At 41.4% G+C, this 20741-nt stretch overlaps 1 protein-coding gene across 1 annotated transcript in view; it reads left to right on the top strand.

The window, feature by feature from the left end:
* The window catches only part of LOC144515483 (uncharacterized), a 22376-nt gene extending 1635 nt beyond the window's left edge, over positions 1-20741 (top strand). Inside the window, exons 8-24 of the mRNA XM_078246361.1 lie at positions 110-269; positions 8553-8692; positions 8834-8945; positions 9306-9423; positions 9683-9823; positions 9972-10085; positions 10219-14625; positions 14830-15039; positions 15167-15357; positions 16013-16150; positions 16311-16416; positions 16837-17029; positions 17739-17875; positions 18438-18731; positions 19200-19304; positions 19440-19715; positions 20520-20741. Coding sequence (XP_078102487.1) covers positions 110-269; positions 8553-8692; positions 8834-8945; positions 9306-9423; positions 9683-9823; positions 9972-10085; positions 10219-14625; positions 14830-15039; positions 15167-15357; positions 16013-16150; positions 16311-16416; positions 16837-17029; positions 17739-17875; positions 18438-18731; positions 19200-19304; positions 19440-19715; positions 20520-20543 — 6866 coding nt within the window. The 3' untranslated portion in view covers positions 20544-20741. The remainder of the gene's footprint in view (positions 1-109; positions 270-8552; positions 8693-8833; positions 8946-9305; positions 9424-9682; positions 9824-9971; positions 10086-10218; positions 14626-14829; positions 15040-15166; positions 15358-16012; positions 16151-16310; positions 16417-16836; positions 17030-17738; positions 17876-18437; positions 18732-19199; positions 19305-19439; positions 19716-20519) is intronic.

Below are 20741 nucleotides of genomic sequence, written 5' to 3'. Positions count from 1 at the left end.
AATTGAGACAAGTGTCACACATGCAATGCTGCTGTAGAACACTAGCTTTCTTGTTTGGACTTGCATGCAAGCTGTACAATTTGTCAATGTATTTCTCATTTAATTTCAGGTATATCGGTCAGCCGTGAAATATTTGAGCGATCAGCAACCACCTCTGCCTCCAATGTGTCGACTATCTCCTCGTTAACAGATGACGAGTCCCCCGTTTTCGACCGCAGACAGAGAGTCACATTTGTTGACATGCAAACTGTGGCTTCCTCCTCAGTCAGGTATCAGTGTGGATTTAAATTTGTCCAACCAAGTGCCTATCATTCATTAAATGTGAATAAGGCAATTTTGCAGGCAACATTAATCCAAACTTTGGTTTGGGTAATGATCTATCAAACCTCTTTACTAGTCCTTTTTTATTTAAAGGACAATTCCGGCGCAAAATTAACCTAGGGGTTAATAACATGTACCAAGTCGATCGTTCTCTGGGATGTGTTTTCATGTTAATCGAATGCGTCAAACCAGTGGTTAGCTGCTAACGCTAGCTTTCGGGGAAGAGGATAAATCTCTATTTTTATACCACCTAACAAGGCTCAAAATGGCACCACACAACAGTAGCATAATGCAGTCTTTATGCTACAGAGTTTTTTGTGATTGTTGCGGGGAAAAAGTCCTTGATTATGCGGCACGTTTTCTTAAAAAATGCGATGGACTATGCGGGATATTTATGCAATTTTATGCAATGAAATTGCGGGAACTTGCAAAAACTGGTTTCATCATGGCTTCATTGCGGGGTTTGCAGCTTTTCGATGTTCACGTCGCGTAATTACGTCACTTCATAACGTTCCCGTGGCAACGGGAAAATGGCTGCTCTTGTGTGAAGTAAACGCAACATTTTTCAACTTTCTGCTAAGATATGACTTTTTTGCAACGAAAATGCGGGGATTATGAAATCATGCAAGCCCCGCATATTTTTGCACGGAAATCGGCAATTTATGCGGCGAAAGTGCGGCGTATTTGAAAAAATGCGGCCCCCGCATAAATATGCGGACTTTGGCTGATTATGAGATCGCATAATCGCGTTTTTCTGGAGGGACTGATAATGAGGGTCCCAACATGTAAACCGAAGCATTGGGAACTTTGTAAGTGTACAGACAGTTTATTAAAAAGAGATTATAAAGACAATAGTGTTCATGTTTACATGCGGGCGCCATCTTGGAAAACAGTCATGACCAGTAGAACGGCGAACGCCATGCAACCAGTAATATAGCTCAAACGCAGCATTCCTGATTCGACTGCTCATGACCGTTTCCAAGATGGCGCCCGACTGTGAACGCTACTGTCTTTATAATCTATCTTTTTAATAAACTGTCTGTACACTTACAAAGTTCTCAATGCTTCGGTTTACATGTAGGGACCCTCATTATGCTACCGTTAAGTGTGGTGCTATTTTGAGCCTTGTTAGTGGTATAAAATGGCTCTGGTTTCCCACCACAAAAAACATGTATGTTGGCTTAGTGCCCCTGTCCAAACGGCACTGGCAAAATAAGTGGAGATGGTCTCTGGTTGCTGAGGTTGCCCACTGCTTCAATGTTTAGGATGGGTTAAATGTAGAGGACACATTTCATCAAGTGCTGAGAAATGAAAATAAATAAACCTTTAACCTTTTTTCAGCCTGAGAGAATAAGTGAAATCAGCTTTGTTTGTATTCTTTGTAATGATAAGTTGTAGTTGGGTTTTATATAAACATAAAAGCAGTTTAATCTACCATGCTTTGCTAAACTTCCATTAACTAAGATCTTTGTTTTCACACCATAACAAAATGGCTTAACTTTGTAAGGCAAGGCAGCTTTATTTGTATAGCACATTTCAGCAACAGGGCAATTCAAAGTGCTTTACATAAAACATTAAAGAGCAGTTAAAAAAAAAAAAAAAAAAAAAAGACAGACAGGACCAGGCAAACTTTGCAAAATCCTAAACTGTTTTCCTTTTAGATTGTATCATAAAATCTGTCACACCCACTTGGAGACATTTTCAGAAATATGTCTGTTTAAAAAATACCACTAGAAAAAAGACGAGAATAAAATTGACAGTGCAGTATAAAAATTAACAATTATTTAAAGAGAGGCAACATCAAAAAGAGAGGTCTTCAGCCTTAATTTGAAAGAACAGAGTTGCGGCAGACCTGCAGTTTTCTGGGAGTTTGTTCCAGATATGTGGAGCATAAAAACTGAACGCTGCTTCCCCCTGTTTAGTTCTGACTCTGGGGACAACAAGCAGACCTGTCCCAGACGACCTGAGAGGTCTGGGTGGTTCATAGTGTAGTAGCAGATCAGAAATGTATTTTGGCCCTAAACCGTTTAGTGATTTATAAACCAGCAGAAGTATTTTGAAATCTATTCTTTGGGGCAGTGGAAGCCAGTGTAAGACTTCAGAACTGGAGTGATGTGATCCACTTTCTTGGTGTAAGTGAGGACTCGTTCAGCAGCGTTCTGAATCAGCTGCAGCTGTTTGATTTTTTTTATTTTATTTTTTTTTTATAAAAGGGAGACCTGTAAAGACACCGTTACAGTGGTCAAGTCTACTGAAGATAAAAGCATGGACAGGTTTTTCCAAATCTTGCTGAGACATAAGTCATTTAACCCTTGATATATTCTTAAGGTGATGATAGGCTGGTGTGGCTGTTAAAATTCAGGTCTGAGTCCATGACTACACCAAGATTTCTGGCTTTGTCTGTTTTTAACATTGTCGTTTGAAGCTGAGCGCTGACTTTTAGGCCTAATCATTCCTTTTTTGCTCCAAAAACAACCACCTCAGTTTTTTCATTTAATTTAAGAAAGTTCTGGCATATCCAGTCGTTAATTTGTTCAATGCACTTAGTCAGTTTTTGTATTTTATTATAGTCCCCTGGCGATAAGGTTATGTACATTTGTGTCGTCCGCATAACTATGGTAACTTATTTTGTTATTTTTCCATAATCTGAGCCAATGGAAGCATGTAGATGTTAAACAGAAGAGGCCCCATAACGGAGCCTTGGGGAACTCCACACGTCATATTTGTATGCTCAGATGCATAATTACCTATAGACACAAAGTAGTCCCTATTCCTTAAGTAGGATTCAAACCAGTTTAGTACGGAAAAATGCCAACCCAGTTTTCCAATCGGTCTAGTAATGTCATGGTCGACCGTGTCAAATGCAGCACTGAGATCAAGTAATAAGACTGTAGTTATGCCACTATCTGCGTTTAAGTGGATGTCATTAAAGACTTTAACAAGAGCCGTCTCAGTGGTGTGGTCGAAAACCCCACTGTAAGGCATCAAAACTGTTGTTTAGTGACAAGAAAAGGTTGAGTTGTTGAGAAACCGTTTTTTTCAATGATTTTACTTAAATGGAAGGTTTGATATTGGCCTATAGTTGCTCATTAGTGATTTTTTTTAAGAGTGGCTTAATGACTGCAGTTTTCAGGGCCTGTGGGAAGATACCTGAGAGAAGAGATGTGTTTACAATCTGTAGAAGATCTGTAGCCAAACAATTCGAAACATTTTTGAAAAGGCCCGTTGGTAGAATATCAAGGCAACAGGAGGTTTTCAGATGTTGTATAATGTCCTCCAGGTTTTTATGGTTAATCCTATGGAATTGTGTCATATTGGAATTTGTTTTGCCTGAACACTGACAGCACGTACCCTGTACTTGAGATGGAGGCACTGACTGTTTGTCTAATTTTCTGAATTTTGTCTTTGAAGAAGGTGGCAAAATCATTGCAGGCCTTGGTGGATAAAAGTTCAGATGCTACTGGTACTGGAGGGTTTGTTAACCTATTGACAGTAGCAAACAAAGCACGTGAATTATTATTGTTTTTGGCAATAATGTCCGAGAAGGACCGCCTTGCATTCCTTAGTTCGAAATTATAAATGCGAAGTCTCTCTTTATAGGTGTTATAATGGACCTGGAGATTAGTTTTTCGCCACCTGCGTTTTGCTTTTCGACACTTTTTATTTATTTATTTATTTAAAAAAAAATGTATGTTCTTACCAGTATGACATTTCTCCATGGAGATCTTTTCTTACCAGAGACAGCTTTGACTTTAGTGGGAGCAATTGCATCAATAACATTTGTAATTTTACAATTGAAATTGTCTACAAGCTCAGTGACTGAGACCCCTGAGAGGGCAGGTGTGGAGGAGAAAAGCTGAATGAATGTTTCACTGATGTTTTCAGTGATACTGTTTTCTTATTAACTTTGTTTGGACACTTTTGCACAGAGAGAGTGCCATTAAAGAAAACACAGGAATGATCTGAGAGAGCAGCATCAGTCACCACAACCTTGGAAATGTTCAGACCCTTGGAGATAATCAAGTCCAGAGTGTGCCCCTTATTGTGTGTGGGCTCCGTCACATGCTGAGTCAGTCCATAGTTCTCAAAAATACAACACAATTCTTTGGTCCCTCTATCCTGGGGGTTGTCAACATGACTGTTGAAATCACCAGCAATAACTACACAGTCAAAGTTAATACAGATTATACAGGTGCTGGTCATATAATTACAATATCATGAAAAAGTTGATTTATTTCAGTAATTCCATTCAAAAAGTGATACTTGTATAATGTATACATTCATTCCACACAGACTGATATATTTCAAGTGTTTATTTCTTTTACTTTTGATGATTAGAACTGACAACTAATGAAAACCCCAAATTCAGTATCTCCAGAAAATTTGAATATTGTGAAAAGGTTCAATATTGAAGACACCTGGTGTCACACTCTAATCAGCTAATTAACTCAAAACACCTGCAAAGGCCTTTAAATGGTCCCTCAGTCTAGTTCTGTAGGCTACACAATCATGGGGAAGACTGCTGACTTGACAGCTGTTCAAAAGACGACCATTGACACCTTGTACAAGGAGGGCAAGACACAAAAGGTCATTGCTAAAGAGGCTGGCTGTTCACAGAGCTTTGTGTCCAAGCACATTAATAGAGGGGGAAAGGGAAGGAAAAGATGTGGTGGAAAAAAAAGTGTACAAGCAATAAGGATAACGGCACCCTGGAGAGGATTGTGAAACAAAACCCATTCAAAAATGTGGGGGAGATTTACAAAGAGTGGACTGCAGCTGGAGTCAGTGCTTCAAGAACCACCACGCACAGACCTATGCAAGACATGGGTTTCGCATTCCTTGTGTCACTCCTGAACAAGACACCGCGTCGGAAGCGTCTCGCCTGGGCTAAATGCAAAAAGGACTGGACTGCTGCTGAGTGGTCCAAAGTTATGTTCTCTGATGAAAGTACATTTTGCATTTCCTTTGGAAATCAAGGTCCCAGAGTCTCGAGGAAGAGAGGAGAGGCACAGAATCCACGTTGCTTGAAGTCTAGTGTAAAGTTTCCACAGTCGGTGATGGTTTGGGGTGCCATGTCATCTGCTGGTGTTGGTCCACTGTGTTTTCTGAGGTCCAGGGTCAACGCAGCCGTCAACCAGGAAGTTTTAGAGCACTTCATGCTTCCTGCTGCTGACCAACTTTATGGAAATGCAGATTTCATTTTCCAACAGAACTTGGCACCTGCACACAGTGCCAAAGCTACCTGTACCTGGTTTAAGGACCATGGTATCCCTGTTCTTAATTGGCCAGTAAACTCGCCTGACCTTAACCCTATAGAAAATCTATGGGGTATTGTGAAGAGGAAGATGCAATACGCCAGACCCAACAATGCAGAAGAGCTGAAGGCCACTATCAGAACAACCTGGGCTCTCATAACACCTGAGCAGTGCCACAGACTGATAGACTCCATGCCACGCTGCATTGCTGCAGTAATTCAGGCAAAAGGAGCCCCAACTAAGTATTGAGTGCTGTACATGTTCATACTTTTCATGTTCATACTTTTCAGTTGGCAAACATTTCTAAAAATCCTTTTTTTTTGTATTGGTCTGAAGTAATATTTTAATTTTCTGAGATACTGAATTTGGGGTTTTCATTAGTTGTCAGTTCTAATCATCAAAATTAAAAGACAAACACTTGAAATATCAGTCTGTGTGGAATGAATGTATACATTATACAAGTTTCACTTTTTGAATGGAATTACTGAAATAAATCAACTTTTTCATGATATTGTAATTATATGACCAGCACCTGTAGACAGCAGTTAAGTAAAGTCGTCAAAGAAGGATGCACAGTATTTAGGTGGCCTGTAGATATTTGGAAATATAACTCGAGGGGAGGACCTTAGCTGAAGAGCCACATAGTCAAAATAAGCAAAGTTTCCATAAGATATGAATACATTGGAATGAGTCATTAAACAAAATGGCGCCTCTACCGCCTTTCTTATTGACTCTGTTCTCACTCATAAAACTGAAGTTAGGAGGAGCTGACTCAATGAGAACAGCAGCACTGTTATGGTCCAACCAGGTTTCAGTTAAAACATAAAATCAAGATTGTGCTTAATAATAAAAAGAAGCACTTAACTGCAAACTTACCAAATTTAGCATCCATTCCTCATCAGCCACAGCCTGTTCAAAAAACGAGACATAATTATTGTAATGCATAACACTAGCTTTACTTAACATCACGACCTGACAATTCACCATTATTTTTCTATTACCTATCGCAACATAGATTGAAGAAGAATTTAATACACAGGGCCCAGGCTTCTCCTGGAAAGATTCATGAGTGCCACTAGGCGTGCAGCCTGGACCCAGCACATATCAGTTAAAGCTTGTTGCATTTTGTACACAAGCATACTTATCAGTCTGGGGAGAAGGAGTTAGCTGCCGTCCCTGAGGGGGCAGAGGTGCCTGGCGTTTTCCTTTCAGTGTTTGAGTCAAAACAGGGTCAGTTTGATTCTGGGGGCAAATGATGGGAGAAGGAAGTGGGGCAAACTTGATTCCAGCATCTACCAACTGCTCCATCCGGTCTGTGAACCCCAACATGTGGCAGGGGGAAAGAGGGGAAAGGGTGAGTGGGGAGAGCGATGGATCCTCAAAGGTGTCGGGGTTGGTAAGGGGGTTTGAGGCGTGTTGGACGGGTGAAAGGGGGGGGGGGTTGAGATTTCTCGTCTCTGCTCTTTGGTCTCCCATGGTCAAATCTTTGCTCAGGTGGGAGCTGTGGTGGATCACTGCCGCACTTTGTTGTCTCTTCCTCTTGTTTTGATTCACCGTGTCCTTGGCCGAGGGAGCAGATGTGTGGCGCAGAAAGTAAAGTAGGCTAGAGGTGAACAGCTTTACTCCTGGCTTGTTAAGGAAAAGTCCATCTGCGGTCCCAGAAGATGTTAAAATTGTCAATGAACTGCAGAGAATGGACGGTACATGCAGATGAAAGCCATTTGTTCAGTGCCAACAGTCCCTCTTCTGACTGGTGGTATAGGGCCACTGATAAACACCTCTGCGTTTAGAGAGCTAACTGTGTTCAAAGGATCCATAAAGTCACGATTCAGCACTTCAGACTGTTGCTTTACAACATCATGTGACCCTATATGCAGTATGTTTTTCACAGTTGGGTGTGCTGCCATGATATCTGGGATTCTTTGGGCCAAGTCAGACAACATGTCTTTGGGAAAACAGTATTTTGGTGTTTTTACTGCTTTTTACATCTTTTACAGCAGAGTCACCCACAATCAGCGTTTGAGGCCCAGTCGTTAGCTTTCCCTGTAGCTTTTTACTTTTTAAATTGCTCTCAGTCCTTACCCTGCTGTGTGACGATGAGACGCAATCCAGGTCATCAGATGGAGGTCCAGGGTCCTGCTGCAGTGGAGCAAATCTGTTATGCACTTGCATACTCGGATACATACTTGTTGCTAATTTCCCCTTTTGCAGCTGTCCCCGGCTGTGTTCTACTGAGAACAGGGGTTGAAGAGGCGCTCTGCCTGGATGATAATGCAGGCCATCCGTTCATATCACAAAATTCATATCACGCCCGTTAGTCGTCCTTCCATTTCCCAGGAAAGTTATTTACTCTTAGGCTTTGCACCAATAGTGTTCCAGGGAGGACTACCACTTGTTGATTTATTACCCGTTCCACAGCCCTCCTGTTTCTTTGTAGTCTTGTTGGTGCTAATTAGCCGTGTGTTAGCATACTTTTGTCCATTGTTTTGGGTCCATGGTAAAGTGGTGTCATTCCCACATGATCCGTTCACTTCCACGTTTACTTCTAACTGGTGAATTTTGGTTTCCAGAACTGCAGTCTTCTGAAGGAGTTTGTAGTAGTCATCCATGGAGAAGGGAGGCATCTTGCTGCTAATTAGCTTTAGCGAAGTACCATGTTTCCAGACACTTTTAGGACAGGCTTGAGCTATTGGTAGGCCACGCTCACGCAGAAAATTTTGAAATATGGCAGTAGCCTACTATGTCTACAAAACATGTAGCCCTGTGATTTATAAGTATCCAAGAGCCGCTGCTCATAGTTTCTCTCAGAGGAAAAGCAATATCGTAGGGTTGCATATCATCAAAACATTAAAACTTTGCCTAATATACATGCTATATGTATCCATTCATAAATAATAAGTTATTTGTAAATCTGTGAATGTTTTCATGATTTGGTTATAATTCTTTAGCGTGCCTGGTCTTCTTTTATTTCCACAGCAACTCTCCTCTGCAGAATATCATGAACACGCCAAAATTTCAGTTGAGGAAGATGGAACGACAGATGATCAGGGAGAGAGACCACAGAGATGGGTTGGAGAGCGAGTTGGCCAGCAAGATTGCACTCCTTGCACAGAGAGGTACCACATTTCAGTGTTTGTATAAAAACATTGTTAGTTAAGTTGATAAGATTAATAAGTACAACTTTTTATTTGATTTTTCTTTATCTTTTTGTCTCTTTTCTTCAAAACCCTGGTCAATATTTACTTTGTTTTCTTTAGAGTCCCATTGCGACCAGTTGCAGTACTGCCTGGATAAGCTGAAAAAAGAGCAACATGAACAGGAGAATTTCATCAAGGATCAAATCAGTGAGCTTGAGAGCAAGAACAGCACGTAAGTACCAGGACAGATATTTCTTTGCATTTATTAATGCATGACGCCGCTATTAACACCTTTTTATATCAAAGATATGTGTTCAACTTGAGTTTGTGAATAATATACTTCTACATGCCGTGGCACACCACCCCTGCTAATTTTGTCCTGAGCATTCCCTTGTCCATTTTAAATTGAAACAAAACAGGCAGAGCTAGTAGCCTATAAATTACAAAATGTTATTTTCTTCAGCCTAGCCACAGCTATAACCCATTTATGTGAGAAATGTGTATTTATTAACAAAACCCATCCCAAACGTTAAGAATTTAATGTAAAAGGGTTAAAGAAACTGCTTTGCTAACTGTTTTGTTGTTGTCTTAGGTTACAAATGCGTCTTAATGAGATGTTAAAGCACAATAAAGACCTCAAGAGTAACTCCACACTTATGGAGCGCAAAGTGGATGAGCTTTCAGACGAAAACGGTGTTCTTTCATCCCAGGTAATGGCACACGTGCGAAGTTATGTTAAATTGCATCTCTTTGTTTTTTCACTTATGAGGGGATTGGCAATAACAGTCATGTGCAATTTGTACATCCTTAAGATTCAACATGAGCAGACTTCTCCTGAAACTAAGTGATGCAAACATACTGGTGGATAAGCGAGTCTCAGTGGGGTTGGCACTAGTCGCATGCGTAAATGTTGAAACTAAATCTTTCACTTCATACAGATCGTTAAGGTATTCTTTTAATGCTTTGCAGATGAGAGCAGTTTGTTCACAACTGGCCATCTTTGAAGCAGAAGTTGGCAGGCTGACAGAGACCCAAGCTTTTTCTGAGGAGGATTGGAGGAGCAAAACGGGCCACCTCCAGTCGGAACTTAACCAAGCCACTGCTCAAAAGGTAGTTACACCCTCAGAAGGAGAAAAAAAGCAATCCTATTAGTTTCTTGTTGATTCAAGTCGATCATTAAACTTTTCCATTCCTCTGATTACATATCGGGTTCTACGCAAATGGGTTCAATGTAATATGCTCCTCTTTGTTTTCTCAGGAGTTACTGACTGAACAAATTCAGATCCTGCAGGGAAAGATTTCCTATCTGGAGGATGTAATTAGCAGGGCCGCTAAGGAAGAAGTTGGAGAGAATATGGGGCCTGTAATGGAGGTAAAGTCCATTAATATATGAAAAATCTGAATTTAGAAATGGTTGTTAATCAAATGTAAAGTCTGCTTTTTCGCAATCTTTTAAAATCTATTTTGGATGAGATGGTTACTATTGTCTTCACTTACATTTCCAGAGAGACATGTTGGACACTGAAATCAAAGGTTTGAAGGATGAGCTGGAGAGCACATCTTGCTCCCTGAAAAAGGCTGAGGTGGAGATTCGGGCCAAAACACAGCAGCTGGCCGAGTATCAACAAGAATTAAATCAACAGAAAGAGCTCATGCAGCAACAGGAGTCCCAAACTGAAGAAATCATTCAAGCTAAGGATGGAATTTTAGACAAATTACAAAAGGAGATCACTGAGCAGAGAGCAGTCCTTCAGCAAGAGATCCTGGAGCTCAAGATTCAACTTGAGCAAGTTACGCAGCAGAAAACTGAGCAGATCACCAGACTACAACAGCATATTGATGCTTGTGAACAAGAAATTGAAAATCTAAAGGAAATAAAGAAAGAAAAGGAACGCCTTCTCCGCCAGACTGATGAAAATGTGAAAGATCTCGAGACAAAGTTATCTGCTGCCACTTGTCTCTTGGCTGATAAAGACCAACAAATTATCAGTCTCAGAGAAGAAGTTGACATTCTAACAGATGAAACCAAAAACAACAAAAATGAAATTCAAGCCAAAGAGGAAATGCTTGCCAAATTACTTCTGGAAAAGTCTAATGAGCAAGACATTTTTCGCAATAAAATCCAGACCTTATCAGTCCAAGTGAAAGAGCTTAGCTCGTCTCTCAAACAGGCTGAGCAGGAAATTCAACTTAAGCAAGACCTACTGGCTAAAACCCAACAAGAGAATGTCCAACAAAGGGAGGTACTCCAACAACAGATTGTAACCTGTGAAGAGGAGGTTCAGAAGTTGAACAAAGAGATGCAGGAAAAGAACGAGCAGCTTGTTATTCTAAAGAATGACTCTTCTCGACAGTCTGAATCGCTGGAGCAAGAGATTACAGGCCTGAAGGCTCAACTAGAAAATCTTAATGACTCTCTCAGACAGGCTGAGGAACAAGTTCAGGCTCAGAAGGGAATGCTTACAAAGCAGGAGGAGCAAAGTTCTCATCAGACAATGGTCCTGCAGCAACAGCTGTCTGCTTCTGAAGAGAGGGTAAGGACCATGAACGAGGAGATTCGGATTAAAGAGGAACAGATGAACATGTTGAAAAATCAAAGTTTGGAGCAGTCGGAACTACTACATCAAGAAATCCAAGATTTAAAGAAACAGGTTGCGTGTATTTGTTCCTCACTGAAGAATGCTGAGGAGAATTTGAAATTCAAGGAAAATCTGTTGGCAGAAAAATCCAAGCAGGAGCAGCAGAGCACTTTGCAGATCGAGGCACTTGGAAAGCACAGTGCCGTTCTTGAGGAGGAGGTTAATCGGCTGAGGGAGGATATCCGAACTAAAGAGGGCGAGGTCGACCTGTTAAAGGTTGAGAGCTGCAAGGAGTCAGAAGTGCTACAGAAAGAGATCCACACTCTGAGGGAGCAAGTCCAAAGTTTGAATGAATCCCTCAAGACTACAATAGAGCAGGTTCAGGCCAAAGAATACCTTCTGACTCAGGAAAAAGATAAATATCAAAACATGACGACAACCTCTGAAGAGGAGATAAAAGCTCTTAAGGAGCAGATCCAGTCTAAAGAGGAACAGCTGGTCACGATAGAAAAAGAAGGCTCAAAACATTCTGAAATGCTACAGCAAGAGATCCAATGTCTTAAAAACCAACTCGCTAATATGGGTGACTCTCTCACAAAGGCAGAGGAGGAGGTTCAAACTCAGGTAGCCACGCTCACCAAACGGGAGCAGGAGAGTGCTCATCAGAAGGAGATGCTGCAGCAGCAACTGTCAGCCTCTGTAGAAGAGGTGAGGAAGATGAAAGATGAGATCCAAGCTAAAGAGGAACAGATGATGCTGCTGAAGACTGAAAGCTCAGAGCAGTCAGATCTGCGACATCAAGAGATCCAAAGTTTAAAGGAACGGGTTGAGTGTCTTGGTTTGTCGCTGAAGAATGCTGAGGAGAATTTGCAATCCAAGGAACATATGTTTGCTGAACAGCAACTACACAGCACTCAGGATATGGAGGCACTCCAAGTGCAGATGGTAGCATCTCATGATGAGGTGAAACTGCTTAATGCAGAGATTCAGGTGAAGGAGGAGCAATTAATTCAGCTAAAGACTGAGACCTCTACACACTCTGAATTGCTACATCAAGAGATTGAAAGTCTGAATAAACAAATAAATACTTTGAGCAATTCTCTTGAGATCGCCAAGGACCAGGTTCAGGCCAAAGAAGATTTGATGGCCAAGCAGGAGCAGCAGAGCACTTTGCAGATCGAGGCACTTGGAAAGCACAGTGCTGTTCTTGAGGAGGAGGTTAGTCAGCTGAGGGAGGATATCCGAACTAAAGAGGGCGAGGTCGACCTGTTAAAGGTTGAGAGCTGCAAGGAGTCAGAAGTGCTACAGAAAGAGATCCACACTCTGAGGGAGCAAGTCCAAAGTTTGAATGAACCCCTCAAGACTACAATAGAGCAGGTTCAGGCCAAAGAATACCTTCTGACTCGGAAGGAAATGGAGATTTCTCAGGCAAAAGATACATTTCAAAACATGATGACAACCTCTGAAGAGGAGATAAAAGCTCTCAAGGAGCAGATTCAGTCTAAAGAGGAACAGCTGGTCACGATAGAAAAAGAAGGCTCAAAACATTCTGAAATGCTACAGCAAGAGATCCAATGTCTTAAAAACCAACTCGCTAATATGGGTGACTCTCTCACAAAGGCAGAGGAGGAGGTTCAAACTCAGGTAGCCACGCTCACCAAACGGGAGCAGGAGAGTGCTCATCAGAAGGAGATGCTGCAGCAGCAACTGTCAGCCTCTGTAGAAGAGGTGAGGAAGATGAAAGATGAGATCCAAGCTAAAGAGGAACAGATGATGCTGCTGAAGACTGAGAGCTCAGAGCAGTCAGATCTGCGACATCAAGAGATCCAAGATTTAAAGAAACGGGTTGAGTGTCTTGGTTCCTCACTGAAGAATGCTGAGGAGAATTTGAAATCCAAGGAACATATGTTTGCTGAACAGCAACTACACAGCACTCAGGATATGGAGGCACTCCAAGTGCAGATGGTAGCATCTCATGATGAGGTGAAACTGCTTAATGCAGAGATTCAGGTGAAGGAGGAGCAATTAATTCAGCTAAAGACTGAGACCTCTACACACTCTGAATTGCTACATCAAGAGATTGAAAGTCTGAATAAACAAATAAATACTTTGAGCAATTCTCTTGAGATCGCTAAGGACCAGGTTCAGGCCAAAGAAGATTTGATGGCCAAGCAGGAGCAGCAGAGCACTTTGCAGATCGAGGCACTTGGAAAGCACAGTGCTGTTCTTGAGGAGGAGGTTAATCTGCTGAGGGAGGATATCCGAACTAAAGAGGGCGAGGTCGACCTGTTAAAGGTTGAGAGCTGCAAGGAGTCAGAAGTGCTACAGAAAGAGATCCACACTCTGAGGGAGCAAGTCCAAAGTTTGAATGAATCCCTCAAGACTACAATAGAGCAGGTTCAGGCCAAAGAATACCTTCTGACTCAGGCAAAAGATACATTTCAAAACATGATGACAACCTCTGAAGAGGAGATAAAAGCTCTTAAGGAGCAGATCCAGTCTAAAGAGGAACAGCTGGTCACGATAGAAAAAGAAGGCTCAAAACATTCTGAAATGCTACAGCAAGAGATCCAATGTCTTAAAAACCAACTCGCTAATATGGGTGACTCTCTCACAAAGGCAGAGGAGGAGGTTCAAACTCAGGTAGCCACGCTCACCAAACGGGAGCAGGAGAGTGCTCATCAGAAGGAGATGCTGCAGCAGCAACTGTCAGCCTCTGTAGAAGAGGTGAGGAAGATGAAAGATGAGATCCAAGCTAAAGAGGAACAGATGATGCTGCTGAAGACTGAGAGCTCAGAGCAGTCAGATCTGCGACATCAAGAGATCCAAAGTTTAAAGAAACTGGTGGAGACTCTTGGCTCGTCACTGAGGAAGGCTGAGGAGGATATGCAATCCAAGGAACATATGTTTGCTCAACAACAGCAAGAAAATAAAGACCTCTTCCAGCTGCAGCTTGTCTCAGTAAATGCAGAGCTGAACCACTACAAAGAGACACAAGCTGCAGACCTCAGACTGAAAGAGGCTGTACAGGTTGCCACTTTAAGCGAAAAGGAGGCTCTTGTTCAGGAAAAAGAAGTACTCATGGCCAGGATACTCCAGGCAGAAAAGAATCAGAAAGCTCTGGAGAAACAACTTGAATCCGTGGTGCTTGAGAAGGAGAGACTTGCTCAAGCCAAGCAGAAAGAGAATGTGGTTTCCCATAAATTGGAGTCTGTGCTACAGCAGGAGCTGGAAATCATTAGAATGGAGAAAGAGAAACTCTTGAAAGAAAAGGCTGAGGTGCAGCAACAGCTCTCAGCTAAATCAGAGGCTGCAGAACACTACAAGGCACAGGTTGGTGTGACCGCAAACTATCCCCACACAACATGACACCATTCAGTTTCACTACTTTTACAGTAATTTTTAATTGATATTTCCTTTCTGCTTGTTACTTATTGATCGCTCGACAGTTTCATGTGCATACTTGGTTGGCTTATCTGTTTGGTGTGTGAAAGTGATTCATGCTAAGATATTTGTTTTATTATCAAAATGCCACAGATGGAGAAGGCAGTGAATCATTATAATGGCAAGAAACAGCTTCTCCAGGAAAGCCAAGAGGAGACGGTTGAACTCAAGCATTCCTTGGAGGTTAAAGAGCGTGAAGTAAAGGCTACTACCATGGAAATCAGGCTGCTGAAACTGGATTTGGACAAGGCCCAAACCAATGAGAAGGCACTTTTGAACAGGGTGGCCAGTTTGGAGGCACAGGTTGGTATTTTTGAAGCATGAGTAGAACTAAGGCACTGTCTCTTAAATTACTGTTAAACAATTTTAGAGTTCAAGGATGTTGATTGCAAATTTTTTCTGCTCATTTCTGTATCTGTTTACCTTGTAGCTGGCCTTTGCTGACCGTAACCTGCGGATACAGAATAAGATTCATAGTAATGAAGGAAGTGCAACTGAGTCGGGTTACTTGGATGTTCGCAGTGCATACTCAAGTGTTCACACAAGAGCACAGGTGAAGAGAAGCATGAGTGTTGACAGTCTGGACCATAGCTCTCTGGAAGACTCTCTGACCACCACAAGGTAATACACTTTTATAGACAGTATGTAGTGTGCCATTTTTTTTAGGCCTGCCGATATCTCATTATGAGCAGCTATTTCATAATGTAACTAAATGACAAAAAATGTCTGTACAGTGTTATAAAACCCTGCCATTTACATTTTTGTATTTAAAAAAAAAAAAGATAATGTTTTAGCTGATTTACTGATCATTTGATTGTACTTCTTTGGGTATGTCAGCTGTCAAAAAATTCTACACATTGTTGTGAGCAAGGGAACTGTTACAAGTCCAATTTGCCTCTAAAAGTGTAGTTTGAGGTTTTCAACTGCTCAAGATGTCTTTTGGTTTTTACCCACAATTGGTCCAATTACAAACTTATAATATATTGAATTCAGAAAAACAAGATTTTCAGCCAAACCAACTCCTTTTCACCCGTTTTGGTTTGTGGTTTTGGACTATATAAATAAAAATGACTTGACTTTGTTTTCCCAACCAAGTTCCCATTGTCCTAAAGACATCCCTGAAAGTTGGCCTTTTATCCTGCCTTTTTCCGTGCTCCAACAAAGTACACAATGAAGACATCAAACTTAAGAAAAGCTATAAAATCTTACATTAGAGGAATAGTGGGATACTATTTTGATTGTAATCTCGCATAATACTTTGTGTTTACCTTTGCAGGAAACTTACAGGGCCCGATGAATCAAGCACACCGCTTGTTCGCAGTTCAGAGCACTTGGCAGCAAAACGGTGCGGTCTTCAGACGGAGTCCCTGGAAACCCTATACTTTACACCTATAAATACCAGACAGATCAACAGGTATGTCATACAGTACTGCTGTGGCAATCTTTGTGTTTTCTCAAAATAGCCACCTTTTTTAGGAGTTTTTTTCTGTTTACTATGAGTGAAAGAGTGGTGGGTGTTGCAGAGCTCCTCTTAAACGTCTGCTATTGGGATCTTTTTCTTTTTCATCATCTAGGACTAGTATGGAGCACAAAATGGAACTGGATTCAGCCCGTAAAAATCCAACTTCATCAGTCAAACGACGGAGGACCACACAGGTTATTAACATCACCATGACCCAGGTGGAGGAAACTCACTTGCATGTATTGCATGGTCACAATAACACATGCTACATTTGAATAATCACTGTGCAGTTTAATAATCACAATGGTTTCTGTCTCACTATTTCTCAAAAAGTCATGGTGACGAAATTGGGTTATTTGTGCATTTTGAGGGTTCAGCTGGTTCTTTATTTCAATTCCTAATTTGTTCAATACTACTTGTTATCTTTAATATTGACGTGCTAATTTTAAACTATCATAATAGAAGACATTTTAACTATAGAGCTCTGTGTGCACCTTTCAGGCTCTTACACTCTGGCAGTGTAAAAATGCATTCAAATGGCTGAACCCAAATGTTTTGACTTTCCCTTTCCAAACAGCCACACACTCCCACTGCATTGTTATTGTAGCCATAATTGATTGTTGAACTCTGATCTGTAGAAAACCCCAGGCGGCAGTGAACATGATGACACTTTCTACAGTCTGGCCTCAGCTCGCTCCCAACCAAACCTCTCCAGTGCCAACTCTGCACAACCCATGTCTATTGGGCTGTTTGACACACCTGCCAGAATCACTGCCAGTGACCAGTTCATCAGTCTTCCAGGCTACAGACGGAGCACAGTCCGTTCACAGAGTGAGTAGATCCCTGGCTTACTCTCAGGAGGTTGTACTGGAGGGTGAGAAATTAAGTGAGAGGTCAGGCTGGAAAGAAAAGGAAACAACCTGCAGAGCTGGGCAAACAAAGTACTTTTTCTTTTTGTTCTTTTTTTTTTTTTTCAATGCCAAAGACGTGGCCCTAGGGCTGCAACTAACTAGCTTTTGATTAATCAGTCAACTTTTTTTTTCAATTAATATATTAATCCTTTGGACTATAACATTAGAAAACCGGGAAAAGGTGTCATCACATTGTCCTACAACACAAGGTGACATCATCAAATGTCTTGTGTAGTCCCACGAAGAATTCCCACCACGAAAAGTAAAGGAACCATCAAATGTTTGCCTTTTTTTACAAAATTATTGTGCAGTTGTTGATTAACTTATTATTTTTTGTATTGACAAATCATTGCAGCTCTACATGTTCTGTTTCGCTGTGTACAATATGCAGCTATACAAAAAAAAGATGGATAGATGGATAGTGACATTGAGGAAAAATGAGATTTGACTTTGGGGCTTCTCGGCTGATGATTCCAATCTCCAGGGGCAGCCCTACTAATTAGTTATTGATTAATGGTAATTGATTGCATATGGGTATTACAGTTGCAGTAGTCAAAAACCGAGACTATAAGGTGTATATGTAACGCTTATCTTTTATTTTATTTTTTTTGTACATGTGTTGCCTTCAGCCACTAGTACATTATGTGCGGGGGAAGAGAATGAGCCAGATGGGGCACCTGAGGATTGGATGAGGATTGCAGAGCTGCAGGCCAGAAACAAGGCCTGCCTTCCTCACCTGAAGAGCAGCTATCCTGTGGAGTCTGACGTTAGTAAAGAGGGACACATGCACGCACACTAAACATGACAGACATAGAGTCGCACGTACACATTAAAGATACCTAATTAGTAGTCAAAACAGTGACAAATATGGAGGTATAATGCACAGGGGGTTGTTGCACCACACCAAAAATGTATACAGTGATTTACACATTAATCACAACTGTAAAATCTGATGATACTGACTTAAAACCATATGGTTGACTAGAGCACCAACTAGTAGTTGACCGCTTGATTAGGTGAGTAGTTTGAACATGGCAAATGGACTGCATTAATGTTTTATCCAAAGTACTTAACAATTTGTCTCTTATTCACCCATCCACACACACACACACACACACACACACGCGCACACCAATGGCAGCAAGGTACCACACAAGGTGCTGGCCTAACAATCGGGTTTAGTGTCTTGCCCAAATCTTGCCCAATGCTGAAATCGTATGACTCCGGCCTTAAAAGATGTTTTGAGTGTTAGAATTTGTTGCACTTTTCTGCACTTCATTCTTTTCCCACTAGTTTAATGAAATCTCTCTCTCTGTCTGTTCTCCTAGACTGGCCGTGGCAGTACATTCCTTTTCACTGACGAAGAACTCCGTATGGGTGATCCATCTGACACAATACGTCGAGCGTCCATGATGCCTGGCCAGATGCAAGACTCTCTGGCCTCCCATCGGCACTCCCTCATGGTGGGGCAGACAGGTGCTGCTGCCAGTACTCATTCTCATCGTCTGTCCTTGATGCCAGGCCAGCTGCCATCAAAAACGGTTGGCTCCTCTCAGCTGAGAAGCCCGAAAGGCACAAAGCGATCTTCATCATCGTTGTCTGTACATCAAACTTCGCCTGAGGTTGGTTTGCATCAGTATGCTCATCAATAGTTGTCACTAGCAGCTGATAAATGTTTTCATAGGCTTTTTTTTTTTTTCCCAACTTTAATGTTTTCCTTAGATTTCTTGAATTCCTATTTAGCATTTATAATGTAATTACTTGAAGTTTTTTTTAAATGTACTATTTTGCAATACTTACAGTTACTACCATCTTTGACAATCAACTGTAAATTATCCTGTCATAGTTCATGTCTTTGCCACTACCCTACATACCAAATTTGAGTGATTCTTGTTAAAAATGTTTGTTACAGCATGACATCATCACATGTTTTTTAGCATCATTCTCCAGTAATAGTGGTCAATGATAGTGGTTTATTTCATTGGTAATCTGAAAGCTTACTCTTTACATAAATGTAATAAACCATGACCTGAAATTGAACTTTTCTTTGTCTTTTTACTTACTTGTCTTTCCTTGTCTCCATCTGACAGAAAAAAATGAGGGCCAGCTGCTTCCCCCGTCCACTCACTCCCAAGAACAGGAACGTGATCAGTGGACCTTCCAGCTCTCAGCTTCAGGGCAGAGCCCTCAGTCCAGTGAGTGAAATAAGTATACACACACACACACACACACACACACACACACACAATGACATGTTGTCATGGAACACAATCGTACATATGTTTTGCATGCCTCTCTAACAGTTTCACTTTATTTAATTTTTCTCTCAGGCTGATCGGAGGCAGTCTATGATGTTCACTATTGACAACACCCCTAAAAACAGCAACTACTTAAAGAAAGGGCTGAACAAACTACGCGGCTCCGCCCGGAAATCCCCCGGCAAAAGTGTAAAGAAGTTGCCCGCTCAGACATCTGTCCCTTCAGGTGCTGCTGTGGTCCGGGCAGGCAGAGTTGGCAGCTCCAAGTCACCCCAGGTGACAACTAAAGGACAGAAAGCCACCAGCAGGTCTGCAAAGTCTCCTGGACTGACGGCTAGTGCTCGCAAGGTAAACGCACACAGACAAATCCATTCAGGCTTTTACAGAGCACACTTAAATAATATTTTTTAAGGTACCCTGTGGAGACTAAAATTGCCCATGCCAGCATGCTGCTTGTTGTGTAGTGGCAAGGGTGGGCAAATCGGCTTAAATGGAGTGCAGGCGGCATATGAGCAACATGACATGACTTTGCGTAAACATACATGCCCATTTTCTTAAGCCAAGTGGCGTGTTATCTGTACGCATTTTTGAGCGTCGTATACAGCGGACAGGTTGGGTTTAGGAAAAGAAGCACCGTTTGGGTTTAGCAAAAGAAGAAAGCGACGGTTGAGTTTAGGAAATGTGACACGCGGGACACGAAGGAAACGTGACACGCGGGACATGATCCCCAGTCTCCTGGGTGAAAGTCCTGTGTTTTACCCATCCACCACCACCACAAACCTCCCTACGCGGATTGTGTGTTCTTACTAATAAATCAAAACTACATTATTGTGAAAGAGAACTTTCTTGAATGTGTTCAGTCTTTACATCTTAGTAACTGTTTTCAGAAGCGTGGGTCTGTAAATGGAGAACATCTTGCTGGATTTCCTAAAAGGTCAATACTAAAGTTAATTTAGTTAATGTGGGTTGTTTCTTTACACCGGCTGGTTGTTGGGTTTCAGGTTTTGCCATAATAACTCACGGTGTGTTTATTCCATGTATCAACAGGGGTGTCCACATGTATCTAGCACACTACACTAAACACTAACCACATGTGACTTCAACTTTTACTCAATGTAATGTTCATATTGTATTGAAATGTTTTTCCCACAGATGATGAGCAGGATGAAGGTGTGACGACACATTCCCAAACTGGAGTCATGATCGTGTCAACTTGATATTTTCTTTTCCTCACAATTTGTTTTTACTTTCTTTTCCCCACAGTTTCTTTTTACTATCGTCTTTTTATTGTTTTTACACTCTTGTCTTTTAAAATCTACTGTACCTTTTTTTTATTTTCTCTATTAGATTTTTCTCAATAAAGATTTAAGTGAT

The sequence above is a fragment of the Sander vitreus genome, chromosome 3 (genome assembly GCF_031162955.1).
Source record: "Sander vitreus isolate 19-12246 chromosome 3, sanVit1, whole genome shotgun sequence".
In the NCBI taxonomy this organism is placed as follows: domain Eukaryota; kingdom Metazoa; phylum Chordata; class Actinopteri; order Perciformes; family Percidae; genus Sander; species Sander vitreus.
Note: the sequence above shows the minus strand (reverse complement) of the source record. Positions and strands in the feature narration are given on the sequence as shown.